General features: G+C 42.5%; 1 protein-coding gene across 2 annotated transcripts in view; it reads right to left on the bottom strand.

Annotated features, from left to right (window-relative positions):
• Window positions 1-3,596: 3,596 nt before the first annotated feature.
• HVCN1 (hydrogen voltage gated channel 1) overlaps window positions 3,597-22,619 on the bottom strand; it is a 78,224-nt gene continuing 59,201 nt past the window's right edge. For both annotated transcript variants that reach the window (XM_082259700.1, XM_082259701.1), the window contains exons 3-6: window positions 18,415-18,519; window positions 14,726-14,957; window positions 11,973-12,085; window positions 3,597-3,833 (exon numbers count right to left, since the gene is read on the bottom strand). In XM_082259700.1, the coding sequence (XP_082115826.1) occupies window positions 3,753-3,833; window positions 11,973-12,085; window positions 14,726-14,957; window positions 18,415-18,519 (531 nt within the window). In that variant the 3' untranslated portion in view covers window positions 3,597-3,752. The remainder of the gene's footprint in view (window positions 3,834-11,972; window positions 12,086-14,725; window positions 14,958-18,414; window positions 18,520-22,619) is intronic.

The following is a 22,619-nucleotide window of genomic DNA, read 5'->3' as shown; positions in this document are numbered from 1 at the left end:
ATGCTATAGAACTTAGTCAATAATTGTGAAGAAGGGATGTAATCTGCTTGCCTTCAAAAAGTGTCTGCTGGTGGGAAGAATGAAATAAATATGTTGTAATATGCCATAACATTGTAGCTGAATGTAAAAAGGAGTGTCTGCTTTTGTTTGAACTATATTGCAACACTGTTTCATTCTTCAGTAGCCACACAAGTTACTTTTCAACATTCATGGTGGCTGTGCTGAGATGAACCTGTAACCAAGAGGAGAGTACTGCCACTGCCAGGAAGTGAATATATAAATAATTTATATTCCTGCTTCTGCAGGTTTAGCTATACTGTGGATTTTACAAAAGTAGGCATGTCTTTCCATGTTTATACTGACCCTAGATTAATATTGAATACTTTAAGCTAGGAGACCGCTAAATCTGCTTTTCCTCACAAAGCTAATGTAGTCACAAGTTTATATTGTGCTTTATGATTCTACTATTACCGGGGTGAGTACTTTAAGTATGCAGGCATTATCTTCATGGAGTGGTAGAATAGTAATCGCCACAAATGGGACAATATAATGAATTAATGATAGTTTGTTGGTTCTGGGAAGGAGCATGGGGGCTACATGTGTTTAGCAAGCACTGTGACTGTACATATATTTCTGCCTTATCACATGTGCATGATGAGTTAGGTAACTGATGTCATAGGAGGGGAGGGGTGTCCCATAGCAGCTACTGTTGTTTAAAACTTCTCACATTTTCAGAAATTAGTACTGGCATCTGTGGTTAGAGGAAGTCTTTGTACATCACTAAGATGGAAACTCCAGCTTAATCTTTTGTTAGTTTTAGATATAGTGGAAATGGTTAAACCTGTTTTGCAATCGGTCCTCCATTGGAAGGATCCTGTCCTAGAAGGGTCACAAACTAAGAACTAAATTAGAGTTCAACTTTATTTGAATTACAGTAAACACTTAAACAGATGATATATTACTACATTACTGTACCCTGGAACAGTATTTGTAACTGGACCACACTTTTGGATGTTACCCACAGACTGAGCAGTTCTTGATCAGAAGGTAATAATGGTGAATATAATGGAAAAACAAAACTATGCAAATGGTCAGTGAGCGCTTCAGTATCCTGGCATGCTGGGCACATTGAGCTTTGTGGGTTTCAAAGATAGAAAAGAGGTGGGGGCCCCACTATTCTACTATCCATATAGAAATGTTCTATTTAAAAAAGCACAAAGTTCCCATATGGATTTTTATGAAGAGATTTGTATACATTTCACTTTACCACTCTTTTAAAGTGTATATATACAGTTGTGCTCATAGGTTTACATACCCTGGCAGGATTTGATTTCTTGGCCATTTTTCAGAGAATATGAATGATAATACAAAAACTTTTCTTTCACTCATGGTTAGTATTTGGCTGAAGCCATTTATTATCAATCAACTGTGTTTACTCTTTTTAAATCATAATGACAACAGAAACTACCCAAATGACCCTAATCAAAAGTTTACATACCTCAGTTCTTAATACGGTGTATTGCCCCCTTTAACGTCAATGACAGCTTGAAGTTGTTTGTGGTATTTGTGGATGAGGCTCTTTATCTACTCAGATTGTAAAGCTGCCCATTCTTCTTGTTAAAAAAGCCTCCAGTTCCTGTAAATTCTTGGGCTGTCTTGCATGAACTACACGTTTGAGATCTCCCCAGAGTGGCTCAATGTATTGGAGGTCCGGAGACTAAGATGGCCACTCCAGAGCCTTCACTTTATTCTCCTGTAGTCAATGACAAGTCGACTTGGCCTTGTGTGTTTAGGATCATTGTCATGTTGGAATTTCCAAGTACGTCCCATGCGCAGCTTCCGGGCTGATGAATGCAAATTTTCCTCCAGTATTTTTTGAGAACATACCGCATTAATCTTGCCATCAATTCTGACCAAATTCCCTGTGCCTTTTGTAGCTCACACATCCCCAAAACATCAGTGATCCACCTCCGTGTTTCCCAGTAGGAATGGTTGACTCCTCTCCAAATGTAGCGTTTATGGTTGTGGCCAAAAAGCTCAATTTTGGTCTCATCACTCCAAATGACTGTGCCAGAAGGTTTAAGGCTTGTCTCTGTGCTGTTTGGGGTATTGTAAGCGGGATACTTTGTGGCATTTTGTTGTACTGGCTTTCTTCTGGTGACTTAATCATGCAGCGCATCTTTCTTCAAGTGCCTCCTTAGTGTATCTTGAAACGGTCACACCACATGTTTTCAGAGAGTCCTGTATTTCACCTGAAGAGTTATTTGTGGATTTTTCTTTGCATCCCAAACAATTTTCCTGGCAGTTGTGGCTGAAATTTTAGTTGGTCTACCTGACTGTGGTTTGGTTTCAACAGAACCCCTCATTTTCCACTTCTTGATTAGAGTTTGAATACTGCTGATAGGTATCCAAGGAATGGAGAATGCCATTTTATATACCTTTCCTGTTTTATACAGTTCAACTACCTTTTCCCACAGATCCTTGACAATTCTTTTGCTTTCCCCATGACTCAGAATCCAGAAACATCAGTGCAGCACTGGATGAAAGATGCAAGGGTCTGTCAGGAGGCCAGAAACTCATTGCTTGTAATTAGTGTGTGCGTATAAAAGGTCAAACAGATCACAGGTGAGGATGGTTACCTTTAATAGCCATTCAAAACCCCTTTGTGTCAGCTTGTGTGCATGTTATCAGGCCAAAATCACCAGGGTATGCAAACTTTTGATCAGGGTCATTTGAATAGTTTCTGTTATGATGATTTAAAAAGAGTAAACACAGTTGGTGGATAATAAATGGCTTCAGCCAAACCCTAACCATGAGTGAAAGTTTTTGTGTTATTCATATTCTCGGAAAAATGGCCAAGAAATCATAAATTCTGCCAGGGAATGTAACTTATGAGCACAACTGTGTGTAGAGTGGAGAGGGATTCAAATTTTGTTTTGCTGTGTTCGCATTGGGAGATTCACTCCTATTTGTACTGGTATCCATTGTTACTGAGAAACAAAGTGAGAGGGAAATTCAAGGTTTTAGAATTCTTTCCAAGTGGAAGAGATAAGTGGAAATTTTCCAGGGACAGCAGTTTAAGTGGGGAACTTTCCTCAATTTGGGAAATATCCTCTAACTTCCCATTAAATCTCTGAGACTGGAATTGAAAAACCACAACCTGACAGGGATTTTAAATATTCCAAAAATTAAAAACATTTTGGCTATACCTACACTGATGCTTTGGGTTCTGCATGGAGCATGTATCTAATTTGGTTTTCAATACATGTAAGAGTTCGTTCACTCCATGTGCACAGTGGTGTAAATCCAGAAAACAATCTCCCTTGTTTATAATAACTTGGACTGTAACATAAGCACTTTGTCATTCTATGCGCCTTCTGTTTTAGGAATGTAGTTTGATCATGTTTTGTTTATGCTTTCAGGTAACAGTTTTCCTACCTACAAGACGGTTCACCACAGTTATGCTATTGTCTATAAGGAACATTAGGACTTCAAACATCTGTGGATTATTTCTAAAACTTTATTAAGAAACATCAGACATATTTGGTGGCTGGCCCATCAAGCCTTTATTTTAGATAAAGTTTGATTATAAAATTGTGTACAAAATCATTTATTTATTAAAATGTACATATTTATATTCTGAAAGATTAAACAATATAAATCAAGCATCATTTTCTTTTTACATGTTTAATATTACTGACACAATGGCTACAGACAACCTTGAGAATAGGTGCTCCTTAAAGCATTTTTCTTCAGGGTACGTTGGGCTCATAGGGTTCAGGAAAAATGTTATTGAGCTGCAATACTTCCTGAAGTCTTCCAATTTCCTTCTCCTGCAGAGTAAAATAGGGTTTCAGCTCTGGTAACAGTTGTGAACATTGCAAACATTAAAAATTGCGCACAGTTCCATTGGGTGTTTTTAAATAGGTATAGTCACCCAATCAGAATGTTATATTTTTGTAATGGTGGTTTGTGGTCAAAAGAATATTATGTCTCCCTTTGGTGCCTTTTTATAGGATGATCATTATTAATACACAGATCCACCAACAGCTAATCACAGCAGCGGTTGGGAATCAGTCTGGTCACCTTGGCAGCCTGGCCTGGGACACAGCACCTTCAGTACATGTGCAAGCACTGTAGGTTCCCATTCAGTATAATGGCCAGCCTATCTGCTTGACTTCAATGAGAAAGGGGGGGGGGTTGTTGCTGTAATACTTGGGAATGGATAACTAAGCGGCAATAGATTTGGCTGCTACAATACATTTTATTTTATTTTTTTAAATACTGTACTCTATTTTCAAATATGCAAAAAGAGAAAAGTACAAACAACATGTTAGCAAGGCTGTAACATGGCATTACATTACTGGCAATGAAAAGCAAGCAAAGGCACCATCAAGGTGGACAGATCTGGCAATATGAGGAGGGTGCCTATCGGCCAGACAGAGGATAGCCCTCATAATAAACCTGTCTCAACCGTCTAGCACATACTCCAGGGAAGTTCCCCCCCAGAGCGGCCAACATCATGCAGTTGTTATGCCATCCATATACGGGTAAAAAAGAAGCCTGAGAATAGAAACAGGAGGTAAAAAAGGGGGGGGGGTAAAGGAAAGGGTGGCTCCCAACGAGGTTGCCGAGAAAGGAAAGGAGGGAAAGGAGGAAAATGAAAGTATCCTGGAGGAGATAGAGATGGGATGTGAGCAACACATTGTAAAGGGGGAACAATCTCAGGGGGTCCAAGCCATGTGGCTTATCAGGGATCTCCTCAGAGTAGAACATGCACCCCATCCATGTGTCCTTGAATAGAGTCTGTAGGCCCTGCGCGGTCAGTACTCTCCTCTCTGCCTCCATAACTAAGTTAACCTCCCTCTTCCATTCAGACAGTGCAGGGCAAGAAGTCGGCTTCCAATGTCTCGGAATCAAACATTTGGCTGCGTTTAGCAAAAACAGGATTACACTACGTTTATACCTCTTGACAGAGGAACGGGTGTCGTGAAACAGGTACTGCAGGGGGTACGGTCAGGAGGGGTGATAGCCAATTTTTGTAGCCAGGGATGAATAGCATCCCAAAACGGTTGTATGAGAGGGCAATCCCACCATATGTGGAGAAACGTACCCTCCTGACCGCAACCCCTCCAGCAACGTGAGTCAGAGCCAGGGAACATCCTATGCAATTTAGGTGTCCTGTACCAGCGAGCCAGGAATTTGTAGGAGGATTCCTGAATTCTGGTGCTAATAGAGGAGACGTAAATCAGACGGAAGATCTTGGTGAGCCGCGGGGGGAAGAATTCCACTCCCAACTCGCTCTCCCATTCCCGAACATAGTAGGGAACCGTGCCAGAGGTCGCGCCTAGGACCAGTTTATACATATGGGAAAGTAAGTGGCGGGACTCCGGGGGGGTCAACAAACCATTTCTCCAAAGCAGAGAGCTGATCTATCGATTGGGGCAATGCAGGGAGTTGCTCCATAAAAATCAGTCAGTTGTCTATGCCGCCAGTCAGACGGGCCCGCATCACAGGCAGAAGGTGCAAACTTGCTACAGTAGGTTTTCCCGTCTGCACCCCAGGCGCAAAAGAAACGGGTATCCTCGCCAGGGGTGAACCAGGGAAACCCCACAAGAGAAGTCTGCATTCAGGCCATCCCATATACGGAGCGTCACTCTAGTCAACAGGGAGAGGTCCTGTCGCCCCCCCAGGATCCACGACACACCAGATTCCTGCCCACCATCTATTCCAACGGGACTCATGGTTTAGTAGTGGTATCATGCGCCCAATTCAGCATACGCACCAAGGCCATGGCTTTGTAGTTGCTACAAAAAAAAAAAAAAACTTGTCTTTAACCACTTCAGCCCCGGAAGGTTTACTCCCTTCATGACCAGGCCATTTTATTGCGATATGGCACTGCATTCCTTTAACTGTCAATTGCACGGACATGCAACACTGTACCCAAATAAAATGTATGCCTTTTTCCCCACAAATAGAGCTTTCTTTTGGTGGCATTTGATCACCTCTGTGGTTTTTACTTTTTTGCGCTATAAACAATAAAAGACCGACAATTTTGAAAAAAATATTTTTTACTATGCTATAAAACATATCCAATAAAAAAAAAATCTAATTTATTCATCAAATGTAGGCTAATATTTATTCTGCTACAAAATTTTGGTAAAAATAAATCCCAATAAGTATATATTGATTGGTTTGCGCAAAAAGTTATAGTGTCTACAAACTATGGGGTATTTTTGTGGAATTTAATTTTTTTTTTTTTACTGGTAATGGCGGTGATCGATTTTTAGCGGGACTGCGACATTGCAGTGGACAAATTAGAAACCTGGCACTGGACACTTTTTGGGGACCAGTGACACAGATTCAGTGCTAAAAAAATACACTGGCAGGGAAGAGGTTATTAGGGGCGATCAAAGGGCTAAGTGTGCTCCTAGGGAGTACTTTCTAACTGTGTGGATGATGGCTTAACTGGAGGAAGACCGAGAGCCATGTTTCTGCTTAGCAGAAACACAAGATCTCCTTCTTCCCCTCTGACTGAAGGGGAAGACCACTGTTCTGCCTCTCCTGTGAAAGATTGGCTCCCGCTGTGTCCAATCACACCAGGAGTGAATCGCGAGCGGTGTGCGCCCCAGACCCTGTGCACAAAATGACGTACGTGATTTCGCGCAGGAGGGCTGCCCTGCCACAGTATATCTGCATGGGGCGGTCCATAAAAGGTTAACATTGTAATCCAACATTTGCTATATAACCCATTTAGGCCTCATTTACACAGCTGTACAGATCTATACACCTGTACAAGAGGCCATCTTGAGCCCTTAGCACAGGCAGTTAATGCAGGGACGTGCAGGCAGCCTATTGAAATCAAATGACATATGCCTGGATGCATTGACCTCCATGTGCATCCGGGAGCACACATCTGTGCAAGTCTGATGCATGGACCAGGACGCAGACAGACTGCGTTCTGATCTGTGCTTTGGCAATCCATGCAGCCAGCCACCTGTCATGGATTTTAACAGGTGGCCTTCACTCAACACCTGTGCAGCTCAAGATGGCCCTTTGCACTGCCGTACAGATTGGTTTTCTCATGTGAATGAGGTCTTGACTAGCACATTGGGAATATTCCTCACAACTGGCTAAGCTTTATCTGATTAAAATTGGCAAAATGGATTCCCAATATTGCAATATTTCAGGAAAGAATAAAGTGACACTATACTCTTATTTTTTTTAATTCTACACAAGTATATATTCTCAACTAAAAAAGTACCTTCTGTGGCTCTCAGCCTCCTGCAGATTGCTTTTTACACTGCTGTGATCTAAATTCCTGTTAGAGGGTGACTGTTTGTTCTCCGTGTTCCCACTGTATATAGGAATGTAGCCGATCTCCCAAGATGGACCAGGAACTATGGGATTTGTTGAGTGCACAGGGCAGTGCACATCTGCAACTAATGTGCACTGCTCGTTCCAAACAAACAGAAGAGGGGGGGGGGTATGTATTTTTGGAGAAAAGGGAAATTGTTCAGTGTCACTTTAACATGCTTGTCTTAATTTCCAAAATTTTGGGCTGTGACAGTTGAATTACATGGCGAGACTCTAAACCAGGAATACATTGCACAGAACAACACTTAGACTCTTGTAAATGTGTGCTATAGCCCTTGGTAGCACCAATGACCTGTTACTTTATCAGATCAAGAAACCATTTGCCCCGTACACACATACTGATTGTCAGCCGAACGATCGGCCGTCTTTTGTCCAGGGCTGTCGTGTCTGTTAAACTGCAAAAGACTGCACACTGAATTTTGTCGGCCAACAACAGCCGACTGCAGAAGTGATGTCATGTGATGGTTAACTTTCCTTGTCTTTTTTTCTGTTCTGAGCATGCCCAGTCTTGCTAATCTGCTGTCTGTCGGCTGAAATCTGTACTGACTGCCGAATAAATCGGCCGTTCTGGAGACGGCCAACAAATATTTTAAAGTCTGCACAACAGATTCTGTTTGGCCGAAAATGCGCTGTCGGAAGCATCATACTAACAAGCCTACAATCGGGCGATCGGTCGGCGGCCGAATATTTACGGCCGACAATCGGTACGTGTGTACGGGGCTTTAGTCTGTGCCTTATGCCTCTTGAAAAATTAACACTTTCCAACAGAGAATATTGGAATCGCTCTGTGTGCCATGAAACAACCAAAACGGTCACGTATTTATGAAATGCTTCCTTATTTGCTCTCAATGCACAAACACCGCTACATATTGTATACCTCCAACACAAGTAAAAGAGGATCAATGTGCTATGCAAATAGACTGCCATGGGTGACAGCATGATAGCAGCCAGTGTCAAACTCCTCTCTACGCTATCTTTTTATATAGGATTTGGGGAAGGTGCAGAGGTGTTTTAAGGTTCAGTTTCTTGGGAACAATAGTTCTAGAACTGGCGTGGTCCGTGCATATCTCCTTCATGGTTGGTAAATTACACCAATGGTTATATTTGAGGAAGCTGAAGGGCCAGGTTCTTTGACTCTTCAACAATGGTGCCATGGAGACGGATGACTTGCCCCCTTTACTTTGTGCAAGGCCATGTGCACAGTCCAGGACATGAAGGCTTTATGGAGGTGATAAAAAAAAATGTGCATAAAAAAAAAATAGATGGAGCAATCAGCCTAAAGCTATATCTACCATTTCTTTAAAGATTCATTGCTTAGGAGTTTGGAGACTTTTAAATAAAATCTCCCTTGGGCTTGCAGGCCCTGCACTACAGCTGACAGTCACCTTAACACATAGGGCAACAAGTGTAGTTAGCCACAGGGTGATACAGGTCCATTCTTATAGTTCCCAGACCCTGAAGACCTCTTTGGAGGGTGTGTTCACTGACAGGCAAATGGAGAGTTACAGGCGACTGGTAGTAGGAACACATGACACATAGCTGTGAGTGCCACAGATCCCGAAGAAACTCTGAATTCTTCTCAAATTGATAATGGTTTCCTCATTTGGGTGCAAGGTCTGATTCTGCTCCAACCCCATTTTTTTTCCCCCCCAAGCTCCCCTCCAGATGCGCAACCTTTAGCCATCAGCCGCAAGCACTCTTTTGCCTTGCCTACCCCAGACTATAAATTCTGGTCTAAGACCAGAATTGCCTGGCAAAAACCCAAAAGGGATGGGATATTCTGGCAGACGTGCCTCAAGATATTTTTTTTCCCCCCACAATTTTGAGAAGTTACTTCCTTACCCTCTCACCAAATGTTGGCTATTGTACATTGATCAAGACAGGGTGTGCTAATCTTTGGATAGATACGCCTAGTGCTACACAACCCCCATATGTATTATATATAAAAAAAAAAAAAAGTTTCCCTCACCCCATTTTATTTTACGATTACAATGGGTGTTTGTCTCCTTTCGAATCAGAGACAAAATTAGGGATTTGCTAACGTCTACATAGGATCCCTTGATTTTGAAGGATATACATACTACAGTGAACTGGTTCGGGAATCAGGCTCCCATGATATCATCACTGAGCCAGTCATCTGTCCATTTAAAACTACAACCCTGATGTCACAAAATGTCTCCTTTTTAATGAAGGGAGTCTGATGCGTTTTACTCCTTCCTGTCCACGCATTGCTGCAAGTCCTTTCTTATCAACAAGAATCCACCCCCCCCCCCCCCCCACCACCTACTATTTGTTTTTAATGAAGCTGGCTCATCGGAGCTTCCTCAACCCCTGGGATAACCTGGGGATCCCATGAAGCCCTGTAGCCATAGGCCTCCAAAACCTGAATTCAGTACGCAGGTACTTGACAGCTGCTGCTTGCCACAATCCCTTAAGGCTGAACTTGCAGCATTCTGGGATTGTTCTCCCTCACCTTTTCTTGTCCAGGTTCTAAGGTCCTTCCTGATACTACTTCATGAGACATTCTCATCTATGCCATAACCATGCTACCAAAAAAAAAAAAAAGCAAGCCCTGTTGTCATATAGTGTGGGTTCTCCTTGGATTAGCCCAGGGGTAGTTTAATGCTCTCAGGTCCCTAGTTCCTGATGGCCTCCACTTGTGAAGTTTACTTCACAACCTAGAATCCCTGCTGCTCTGTTTGCCATGGCATGCCCTTGTTGGCTTCAAGCCTTGTCCTAAGCCACAAAGTCGGTTCCTACCCCTTCCATGTCTGTAAATCACTAACTCTAAGGAGCAGGGCCCTCGGATTCCTCCTGTATTGAAATTGTACTGTCTGCCATAACATTGTAAAGCGATGCGTGAACTGTTGGCGCTTTAAAAATCCTGTAGAACAACTACTCCTCAAATGATTCTGCGTTAGGCCACTTATCCAGCTATTCTTAGGTTTTGACCTTGGTGGATTCATTTACAAATGTTGTACTGGGTGAAGTTGTCATGCCCCTGTTCCCAGGATTTCTCAAGTGGTTCCCTTTCCTCTATAGGAGCTTCAGCACTTGTCTGTCCTTCTCAGATTTCTTAGCCTAGGCAGTAGCCTTCTCAGGTGACTTCCTGGATATTCCTGTGTGTCAGATGCCCCATTGCATCTTCATTCAGGCATGCTGATTTCCCCCTGCTCTATAGTTTCCCATAACACAGTCCTACCTACTGGTCTGATAAACAACCTATTCCTGAGTTCCCCACTCATCTTTCATTCTGTAAATCCTTTGACCTGGCCTAGATTAAGGCAATTTAGGACACTGTACATTCTGGAATCTCCTGAGACCTTGCAGCTCCTGTGCAACTTTCTACTGAAGAGGGCTCCTCCTTATCACCTGTTGGGACATTGTAGCCAAGCTGAGCCCTGTCTTTCTAAGGCCCCTTTCACACAGGCGGACCATTCAGATCCGCATGTTCGTTTTTTGGTGGATCTGAACGGTCCCCCAATGCATTCCTATGGGGCGTCGGATGTCAGTGGAGACATGTCCGCTGACATCCGACCCAATCCGTCAAATCTGGACGGATGGAAACCGTATTTTCCATCCGTCCAGCAGATTGGATTGGATGAGAACGGACCGACGGTCCGTTCCCATCCGATTTCCCCCATAGAGATGCATGGGGAACTGACAGCTGTGTCTCCGCACACAGCGCGGAGAACAGCTGTCATCCTCCTGCTCAGCGGGGGGGATCGGCGGCTCGATCCCCCGCTGAGAAAAACGGAATCCGACGGACGGATAGTGTGAAAGGGGCCTAAAGAAAAGGGTTCCTGTGAGGAATAGACCCTTTTCCTGTTCCTAGCAACAGCTGTACTTAACTTGGATTCTTCTTCTTCTTACACTTGGACAGGGTATCCTGCAAGCTGGTTTCCTACTTTGTGTCTATAAAAAGGCATTTATTGTCCTTGACAACTTCCATTCTTTCTCTGCCATGTCCTGCCAGACAGCTTAACATTTCGTTTTTAGCTCTCTTCAAGTCAGGCATGAATATTTAATGAAGCTTTTTTTGGGGGGGTAAATTTATAGTATGTAACTGAGGTGTTTTGTTGTATGCGATTTTGGGGACTATGTTTTTATGTGTAGCAATGGATGGGGCTAAAACTATAGTTCATTTTACGATTATATGTAACTGACCCTAAAGCAAAATATAGGTGCCGCTCAGGTAAGAGGTGAGATCTGGGGCTATACTGCTGTTAGTGCTGGCTGTAAAGGGAGCTCTTCCAGGCTACAAGCTGCAGCAATGGCGGAAGAGGATCAATAAGCTGCACATCAGAAAGCAGACCTGTGTCAGGAAGTAAATGGCAGCTATGGCCTGGTTTGAGCCCCTTCCTCACAAAAGTCTGCTTTCTGATCTGCAGCTTACATATCCTCTCCAACATCAGTGGGTAACTGTGGTGTTTGTTGCGATTTGGGTTTTTTTTTGTTTTTTTTTTAAATATACTTTATGTATAGCAGTGGATGGGACTACACCTAGGATTTCATTTTATGATTATTATTGAATTTTTTTTTTTTAATCATCTTTTTGTAGTTGGTCACAGGACCAGTAGTAAGTGTGATATTACCTGCTGGGAACACTGCTGTTCCAACTCGGATACTCTGGCCAGTAGGGTCACCTGCTTTGCCTTTAACGTATTGATCTTCTCTTCTGCTCGACTCTTCACAGACAAAATGACACCTTTAAAACAAGAAACAAATATAATATTTATAAATGAACGCATACATGTTGATTGTTTGACACTTCTGCTCACAGCAAGACAACACAGGTTCATACCTATAACTTAAAAGAAATGCCTTTCATGATCATTTGCAGTCCTCTGTACACCTGATTTGAGATGTACACTGACACCATATGTGGCAATGCTGGCATGAATTATAGTTCAACCTTCTAGTTACAGAAGCAGAACCAAGTCATGACTTGATGTTAAAATATGCGACCATACACTAGGGTGACCAGACGTCCCCAGAATGAGGACACTGTCCCCAGTTTTGTCCCCAGATTGGATTTGAACAGCGGCCTGGGCAATTTCAAAGACAGTCAGTGCAGCATTAAAAACAAAACCCTGAATAACACCCCACACCCCCCCTTCTCCTACTAGTTCAGGCGGGTGTATTTTTTCTATTATCTGTGCCCCTTTCTGGTGAATATGTGCTGGTTGGAGCGGAGGAGCCATTTCTTCAGTTTTGGGCACATGCCCATTCCACTCCCAAGTTCTTCTGCCTTGACTCAAGTCCCGGCCAGCCACCTGCCTATTTCCTTGCCTTTCCCCAGCAGAGTAGTAGCCGGGGCCCAGAGAATGAGACCTGTCTGACACCGAGTCTGTCTCTCTCTGGCATCATGGATGGCATCATAACTCACGGGCAGCAGGCACTCCATCATGACTCTGACTGGCTCTGTCACAGTGTGTTTCATAACTTATTGGTCATAAATCCATCATCAGCCCCCAGCAGCCATGTCATATGACACAATGTGACAGAGCCAGCCAGAACCATGATAGAGTGCCTGCTGCCTTTGAGTTATCATAATGCTGATGATCTTAACTAGTTGCCAATCGTTTTAGAGCAGATTTCCTGCTACAGGGCATTTCTGGGTATCGGAGCCAATCAGCGGGTCCAGCTGACTCAATGTCCGCCAGTACCCACGGATCATTCTGTACACAGGCAGACAGGCAGTCTGCCTATGTAAACAAGGCAGATTGCCATTCTGCCCATAAGGAAGACATTGATTCTGTGTTCCTGCAAAGCAGGGAAAGGGGTCTTTGCCTTCCCTTAATAAAAGCACCTCCCCCACAGTGAGAAAACACTTGTTGGGCACATATTTAACCCTCTGATTGCCCTAGATGTTAAACCCCTTCCCAGCCAGTGTCATTAGTACAGTGACAGTGCATATTTTTAGCACTGAATTAGTGTCACTGGTTCCCACAAAGTGTCACTTTGACACATTGCAGTCCTGCTAAAAGGTCGCCAATTGCCACCATTACTAATTCCTTTTAAAAAAAAGTCTGGTCATCTTACCATACACATGATGCTGATGATACAGGAACGTTGAGCTCTGTTCTCACATTTTTGCAGCATAGATTACCATAATCTAGAAGGGCTGAATCTCCAATCTGACCACTTTTCTTTCTAATACAGAGTTCTAATTAGTAGGTACCATTTCTGTGCGTGTTTGTTGTTCTTGGACTACTGTTCCCTAAACCTATCCCCAATTATTGCAACAGGACTTGTTTGTAGATAAGCTCACAGCGCATGTACAGCTAAAATTGTAAAATCAGCAAGTGATTTAGCTGCCTGCGTGGAAATCCCTGAAACATAAACACTACTGGTCTGACATTGGGCAAAGGAAACAGAGGTTTAGAATGCTTTAGTCTCTGGCACCTTAAAAGAAATGTACTGTATAATCCTTTCAAGTTTCTTTTTAAGATGCACACCCAAAAATTCAGTTTGGTTTAAAAATAACCAAGATTTATTAAGATTTTAATGTATTGTTTGCAATGCAAAATCTATACCAAGACCGCCATAATTACTCATTACATACTCCTGCTCGGCTTTTTGCTTTGCAGTGCAACACATGTATTTTAGGGTTCTTCCTGACACTGCAAGTCTAAGAGAAGTTTGCTGCATTGAAAACAAAGCAGTCCTTGTAGGGATGATCCTTTTTAGGCAAATATTGCAGATGCTAATCTATCCTGCCTATATTGGACAATATACAACTTGCATGCAATATACAGGATTTAATCCAATAACAAAAATATAAGGGAACATCCATTTCGCATATCAGAAGCAAAATATGTGCTCACTGAAATTATTCTACTTTACCTTTAGTATGTGTGCCAATGCTTTATTGCTCACTTTAAACAAGTTTTGCATGAGTATACATGTCTATGGGAAAAAGCCACTTGAAGTAGGTCAGCTGAAAATTTAATGCACCTGATAATGAATTCTGAATGAGCTCAGGAGCATCTTAAAACTGATGTCATTGCCACAGGCCTCAAGGAGGCATTTTATAATATTATTGCTCTCAACTAAAGAAACATTCCTGCTTCAATGCTATATATATATATATATATATATATATATATATATATATATATATATATATATATCTGACTTCTGCTAAAATGCGTCAGACTCTCCCTTCCCTGAGAACAGAGTTCATGTGATCACTTAAATACATTTTTTTTTCAATGTTGTTCACACATATACAAAAGTTTTCCCCTTTCATTTCTATTTTAAAACAGAGTGGATTGTTTTACAAGGTAATGGGTCACATACAGTACTACATTATACATATATTTATTTCATGTTATGTATTTACCATTCACAATTCTGGCCACTCTCCACAACCGGAGTAAAATGAGTAGCCCCACTGCACTGAAAACATCTTCCCGGGTTATGTAGACGATATCAATGATAAACGATATGATAACAATCACTGCATCAAAAACTTCAAACTTATGGTGGAAGAACTCAAGTCTGAAAGCAAACAGTTTACCCGCAATTTCCACCAAGAAGAAGGACAAGACAGAAATACTCAAGTAGTGAAAGATCTAGAAGAAGAAAAAAAAAAAAAAATTGTTAACTGACACTCAGCAGATTACATTTTCCACATATCAAAGTGTTAGATTACTAGCCTAAATTAACTGGAAGGCAGATGTAGTGTAACCTATGGTGACCAATAGGTTACAGCATTACTTTGCACAATTTCAAATAATCCCAAACATGAATGTATAATCAAAAATAATAAGGTAAGTGGTGACAGGATGAATTAAATCTGTGCAATGTTTGTTTTCTGAAAGCTGTAGATGGATTTATGGTACAACTAAACCCTCCAGCAATAAACATTTGACCCAATAAATAAGATGGTGACACATATTTTGGCACAGGAACACACATTTAAGGTGGTAACACTGCTGCATTTAAAAGTGAAGGGGGTGTACTTCAGACCTAGAGGGGGAAAAAAAAAAAAGACATAAAATCTCCCACATAATACAAGGTTTTTTAATGATTTAACGTTTTAGGTACATTAAACTGTCAATTTAGCCAAAATGCTGAGGTATGTTCCACCCAGGAAGTTGGTTGGATGAGTGATGAGTGTCTTCAATAAAAGTCAAGCTAAATACCAAAATGACATGACCTGGGTAAAATAAAACCTCCAGATATTCAACCAAAGGCTTTTATTCAGTTTGGGAACAGTGAGAAAGAGTTGAGCCCTGTTCAGACTGGCATTAAAAGCAGGCTTTGAGGCACATTTTGAGTAAACCCAGCTGACAGCTAATGACTCATCAGTTAAGGATGCAGTGGCAGCTTGCTCCTTAAACAGTTTTTTTTACAAGTGATAAATTACTGCAGGCTTTCACAATTAAAATACCGCATGACTTCATATAAAAGTGCATGTGGTATTTTAGTAGTGTTTAGTAAATGCCAAAACATTTTTTGAAAAACGCTGTGTGGTATCTTACCACATACTTGGATGTGGTAACATACCACTTTGTGAATAGAGCCCAGTGCTGCCAAACATCAGGTGGTGCAGGTCTTTTAATGCAGATCATAATTAAAGTGGTTGTAAACCTCAGTCATGAAATCTGAGCAAAGCACATACATTATATTGTCAAAAGTATTGGGATGTCTGCCTTTATACGTACATGAAATATAATGGCATCCCCTTCCTCCACCCTAAACTCGCTCCTCCATGTCTTTATGACCCTTGCTTTGTTCACTGGCATGCAATCATGTTGGAACAGGAAAGGGCCATCCCAAAACTGTTCCCACAAGTTGGGAGCATGAAAATTTCCATAACGTCTTGGTATGCTGATGCCTTAAGAGTTCCTTTCACTGGAACCAAGGGGCCAAGCCCAACCCCTGAAAAACAACCCTACACCATAATCCCCCTTCAACCAAATGATTTGGACCAGTGCACAAAGCAAGGTCCAGAAAGACATAAAATGAGCAAGTTTGTGATAGTGAAAAACTTAACTGTTCGCTCCAATTCATCCCAAAGGTGTTCTATTGGGTTGGGGTAAGGAGACTGAGCCAGGCCTTCTTGGAAGAATGGTCACACATTCCCATAGACACACTCCTAAACCTTGTGGACAGCCTTCCCAGAAGTGTTGAAGCGGTTATAGCTGCAAAGGGTGGGCCAACTCAATATTGAACCCTACGGACTAGGACTGGGATGCCATTAAAGTTCATGTGCGTGTAAAGGCATGCCTCCCAATACTTTTGGCAATATAGTGTGTATATCTGTAGTGTTTACATATCTCTCTCCAAAGCACTAGTGCCAGTTCAAACTATAGCGATGTCAGACATCGCATGTGATTGGCACCTTACTGCTATGCAAATCATATGCGAGGTCTGTGCAATGTGAATTCAGCCATACAGATTTGGCCGAATTTGCATCATATTGGAACCAAAGTCGTGCAGGACCCTATTTTGGTCTGCACCAGAATCGGATCCTGTCTGAATTGATGGTTCGCACTGCGATATGCAAACTAATCTGGGGGTGTCATTAACTTTGTATTGACACTCCGAGCAGTTTGCATATGGCAGCGTCAGGGGCAGACTGGCAACTTTCAGCCCAGGAGGCAAATACAAACCAGAGGCCCGTGGTGTAGTTACTCAGCCCCCCTCCCACTCTCCCTCTTCCCATCCTCCCTCTTCCTATCCTCCTCCTGACCCCCATTCCAAGCTGAAGCCCTGCTCCAGATACTCTAATTACGGACTGAACCCGGGTTCCTGACCTGGCCAGCAGGGGGTGTTTGGGGGGAGAAGAGTGTCTAAGCAGAGGCCGGTGGGGGGGGGGGGGGGGGAAGAGGCCTTCACTCTGTTCTTGTCTTCATCCTGCCCGCAGTAGGTCAGCAGGGAAAAAAAAAAAAAACACTTTACGTCTCTTCACCAGGAATTCTTTAGGCATGTCTGTGGCAGAAGCAGTGCAGCCCTTTTACGGAGCATCAGAGCGGCCCAGTCCTCCCCTGGGCAGCGTGAACTGCCTGAGAGTCGGGTGCGATGCGGGAACCCGGAGTGGATTTGCAGGGTTCCCGAATCGCACCAATGTGAACCAGCACTGAGTGTTTCTCTCTGGTGCTTCGTTACTCCGTTATCAGCAGGAGTCACTTCTAAGAAGTTTTCCCCAACACCAGATAAAATTTGTGTTGGTGAGGGAGCTCAGCACAGAGCTTGCCTTTTCGCAACACAGTTCTGCTGTTGGAGGGGGGGGGGGGCAGTTCCTTTCCTCCAATCACCCCTCACACACTGTAACTGAAGCCTCTCCACCCCCTCCTCTCTGCTTTTCACAGATGGAGAAGGATTTGTACACGATTCTGGCCTTTTGAAGGGGTGTAGAGAAGAGTTGGCTGCAGATAAACAAGAAAAACCTATGAAGAAGAATTTATTTTCATCTCTGTATCACCCGAGGCTGTTCACTTCATTGGGTAGTTATATGAGTAGATTTACAACCACTTTAATAAAAAAGGGAGTGCTTACGCAGTAAGAAAAAAATAACCTGTAAAGTAAGCAGCAGACACAATTCCACAATTTATCCAAAATATTCAATGTACAACCAATAGACTTAATAATGCACTAAATTAAAACAATTATAATACAGTCATCCCTGGCAGATAAGAGATGTGTTCCATCCAAGTAGCAAAAAACCTGAAGACGTCAAAATTTATTCGATTTCTTAAAACAATGTAATATGTGGCTTAAAAAAAGGGAAAATACCTAATAGCTAAAAAAATAAGGGCTAAAAAAAAAGTCTAAAAAAGGATCAGGAAATACACCAGTATATTCCAATAAAGGTGTGTGATTGTAGTGTTTTTAAAGAATCTGTTCACTGCATTTGGAGCAGAATATTTGTAAAACAAATGGTAGTTGGTAATTTTAGGCATGAAAGGTAGACTTTTTTTGCAATAAGCATTGACCCCAGTTTTTTGGAGATTTTTTATTTTTTTGTCTTTCCCTGCACAGCCTCCCCAATCTTTTTATAGCTGCTTCCCACATTGTCCTTACCTCTGGTATAATATGATCAACTTTTTCCACTAACAGTTCCAAGTCGAGAAGGATTTCAATTAGCACAAATAAGGCATCCAGAATAACAAGGCAAACAATGACAATCTGAAAAGACAGGGCAGCAATATTTAGTAACTTTTTTCCATATGTACAGTTCAATCACATTATTTCTATGAAGGAGTATCAAGGAAATACAATGAGAAAGATACCAGGGAAGAGTTCAATTTTGCCTTGTCTCACATTTACATGCATCTGCATATAAATTCATCACTGTCATATGCTAAAAGAAGAATGAACCTCTCTATAACCATCTGTCTCCATTAGCAGACTTCCGTTCACTTAGCTTTCAGATAATGGTCAATCTAAAGGGCTATACACACTATAAGATTTTCTGAAGACTTTCCTTTAGACTTACCAAAACCATATAATAATAATAATAATAATAATAATAATAATAATAAGAGGAGGTCAAACCTAAACACTTTCAATTTGTATGCAATATGGCAGGCCCTTGCACTACATGGAAAAGGTAAATCTGAAGGAAATCTAACCACAAAAGTTGGATAGTGTGTATCCAGCTTAACCCATACTTTTGTAGTCAAACAGAGTTACTGATTAAGGCAGTCAATGAAGTATATTATAACCATACAGGTTAAATTATGAAAAGGTCCCCTTTCAAAACGAGCATTTCAGTAACCTATGTTTTTTTTCTGCCTATCAACAGTGGGTATAGAAAATCACCCCCTCTAACAATCACATTTTGTTGCTTTGCAGCCTGAAATAAAAGACAAAAGTTTTTTGTTTTTTTTATCCAGCTGTATTTACTCAACATATAACATCCAAAACTAAAGATAGAACACCAACATGTCAGGGAAAAAAAAAAAAAAAAAGAAACAGAATTAAATGACTTAACTGAAACCAGGTGTAGCTAATCACCTTCTCAAAAGGCACACAATTGACTTTCAACTGTGACCAGCTGTGGTATTTTGATTAGCTCAGCATGAAAGCTTTCCTTGAGCATTTCAGTCCCTGGTGGAGCTGAAGGCAAACCATCAACTATGGGTGGAGAGGCACTGTCAAAAAAAATCTCTGGGATAAAGTTGTGGACAGGCACAAGTCAGGAGATGAATACAAAAGAAAAAAAAAAAAAAAAAAAAAAAAAAAAAAAAACTTCAAAAGCTTTATCATTGCCTAGAAGCACAGTGAAGTCTAATATTAAGAAATGGAAGGTATTTGGTACAACACAGACTCTTCTCTGGATCAGGACTCCAAACTGAAAGAGCCAGGAGGAAACTGGTCAGAGAGGCTACCAAAAGACCTACAGTAACTCTGAAGCAGTTGAAGAAATTTAGGACAAAGTGTTTACGGTGTGCATCTGACAATATCACAAATGCTCCACAAATGTGGCTTGTATGGGAGGGTTGCAAGAATAAAAAGCCACTCCTCAAGAAAGACCATATGCAGTCTCACAACTGAGCTTTGCTAAAATGCACTTTGAAGATTCTGCGGCCACATGGAAAAGGGGTTATGGTCCAATGCGACTAAAATTCAATTATTTGACTTCAACACGAAACGAGGTCTGGTGGAATTCCAATACAGCTCACGATCTAAAGAACACCATTCCTACAGTTAAGCATGGAGGTGGTAATATCCTGTTGTTAGGAGGGTGTTTCTCTGCAGCAAGGACTGGAGCACTTGTCAGGACAGAAGGATGGATGGGACAAAATACCATTAAATGCTTGAGAAAAATATGCTGCCCTCTGCCAGAAAGTTGTCAAAGGTTTATCTTCCAACATGACCATGACCCGAAGCACACAGCAAAAATTACCACAGTGGTTGGAAAAAAAAGGGGATGTTTCTTGCACGGCTTAGTCAGAGCCCAGACTTAAACCCCATTAAAAATCTGTGGAATGACTTAAAGACTGCAGTCCACAAACGGTCACTATCAAAAAAAAAAATTTTATTTCTTTATTTAATAAAAAAAGGTGAGAAAAAAAAAACACATGAGAAAACAGTGCATTGAGTAAAATGGAATAATACAAAAAAAAAAAAAAACCCATCCAGTAATGCAGGATACAATGCTCCACATAACTTCAAAAGCAGTAGAAAAAAAAAAAAAAAGACCAACTGGGGAGGAGTGGGCGAAATTCCAACAAGGCAGAGTGCAATGACAGATGTACCATATTATACAGGCATTAACAGTCAAGAAAAAAAACAGTTAACCAAATTTTGTGATAGCTACTTGTGTCGGGTACAAATGTAGTACCGACGGAAGGACTCCCAATCAGTACTAGTGCAAATATCAAGCTCTGAACTTCTAGGGAGCAGAGAGGAGCAGACGGGAAGGTCCCAAGTAGCAGAGATATAGTTTGAAGTATACACAGAGGGGACAACTAAGAAAGGTTTAGAGTAGAACGTGAAGGGGAGAAGACAAGAAGAGGAAGAAGCAGTGGTGGAGAGAAGGGAACGTGTGAAAGTGGAACAGAGAGAGAAAGCAGTAGCAGTACCCAGGCCCCCAGACCCACGCCCCCGCTCCTCAGCCAGGGCTGGGGAGCTCCCATAGGTATGTGTCCATGCAGGTGAAGTAGTCCCATGTTCCCCATTTGTCCTGGAAAGCACTTTCCCGGTTGTACAAAGTGGCCAACAAGTCCTCCATGTCCCGGAGCTCCTTAACCTTGGAGAATCAGAGACCTCGCAGGTGGGACAGACGATATCCAACAAAGGGGTATACAGGGTTTGGCAGCATTCAAGAGCTGAATAGTCAAAGACCCTTTGTATTTTTTAGCTGACCTTCGGGTGAGATGCAGCAGGCATGCCGCAGGGTCATCCACCACGTCGACATAGTAAGCGGTTTGATGGTGTCGGTCACTGCTTGCCAAAAAGGTTTAATCAGTGGGCATTCCCAGAAAATATGCAACATCGTTCTTTAGCGGCATCACAGCACCAGCATCTATCCGATACATGGGGGAAAAAAAACGATGCAGCAAAGGAATGTACCCTATACCAGTGCTCCTCAACCCTGGCCTACAGGGCCCACTAACAGGCCAGATTTTAGGTATTACCTTGTGGAGATGCAGACTAGAGTACTGCAATCACTGAGCAGCAAATGATATCACCTGTGATGTATTTCAGTTATCTTGCAAATCTGGCCTGTTACTGGGCCCTGTAGGCCAGGATTAGGGACCACTGCCCTATACCACCGCTTGAGGATCTTGTAGCCCGTCTCCTGTATCTTGGAGGCAATAGAGGATTTTTGCACAAAGAGAAGGATCTTATCCTTTTGGGCATTTGTGACGTATTCAGGTCAGTTTCCCAGTGTGCATGGAAGGGAGGGGAGAAGTCCGCCAGGGGACTAATCAGGGCTGCAACAGAGAGGCTGTGCTGGGTGGGTTCTCATCTATGGCATAGAAGCTCAATATCTGGAGACACTCCAAAAATCCAGCGGACGGTACACAGACCTAGACAAAGCCACCACAGAGAGGCCACCATCGCTCCCCAGAAAGTCCACAAGATGGAGACGGCCCGCAGCAGTTAGTCCACGAAACTGGCCACCATCAGACCCGGGGGGAAATCAGAGTTGCCCACCACAGGTACCATCGACAAAGGGCGCAGGGAGACCGCAGAGTGCAGGAAAGCGTCCCTGACAACCAAGAGCGTACAGCCCAGGGTGGGATGACCACTTAAATTCCTAGGAAGAGGCATGGAGTTCCACGGCCAGCTTTTTGCCATGCCACCCGAGTCTTCCAACTCCATATCTACCCACCGCTTAGCTCCGGAATGGCAATGCCAGTCAATTAGTCTGGTCAGGTGGGCTGCTCTAAAGTAGGCTTTGATATTCGGCAGACCACCCCAAGTCTTAGGGAGATAGAGGAGCTAAAGTTTGATGCGGGGCCTGCGATGGGACCAGACAAACTCCCGAAACAGAGTGTCCACCCGTTTGAAAAAACTGGACGGGAGGCGTACAGGGAGGGCTTTTATCAGGTACAGAATCCTAGCTAGAGTAGTCATTTTAAGACCGCTGCACCTACCGAGGGAATGCCAGTGCATCAGATCTGTCTTAATTTGCGTGAGTAAGGGGAGTAAAGTTTGCCTCAGAGCCGCAGGGTCAGGTGTGATGTTCATGCCTTAGGTAACTAATGGAGTCAGTAACTAATGGAGTCAGTAGCCCACTGGAATGAGCCAACCATCCGCAGGCTCTCTATCGT

Source organism: Pelophylax lessonae, assembly GCF_965119305.1.
Source record: "Pelophylax lessonae genome assembly, chromosome: 1".
In the NCBI taxonomy this organism is placed as follows: domain Eukaryota; kingdom Metazoa; phylum Chordata; class Amphibia; order Anura; family Ranidae; genus Pelophylax; species Pelophylax lessonae.
The sequence above is the reverse complement of the archived record's forward strand: the minus strand, read 5'-3'. Positions and strand labels throughout refer to the sequence as shown.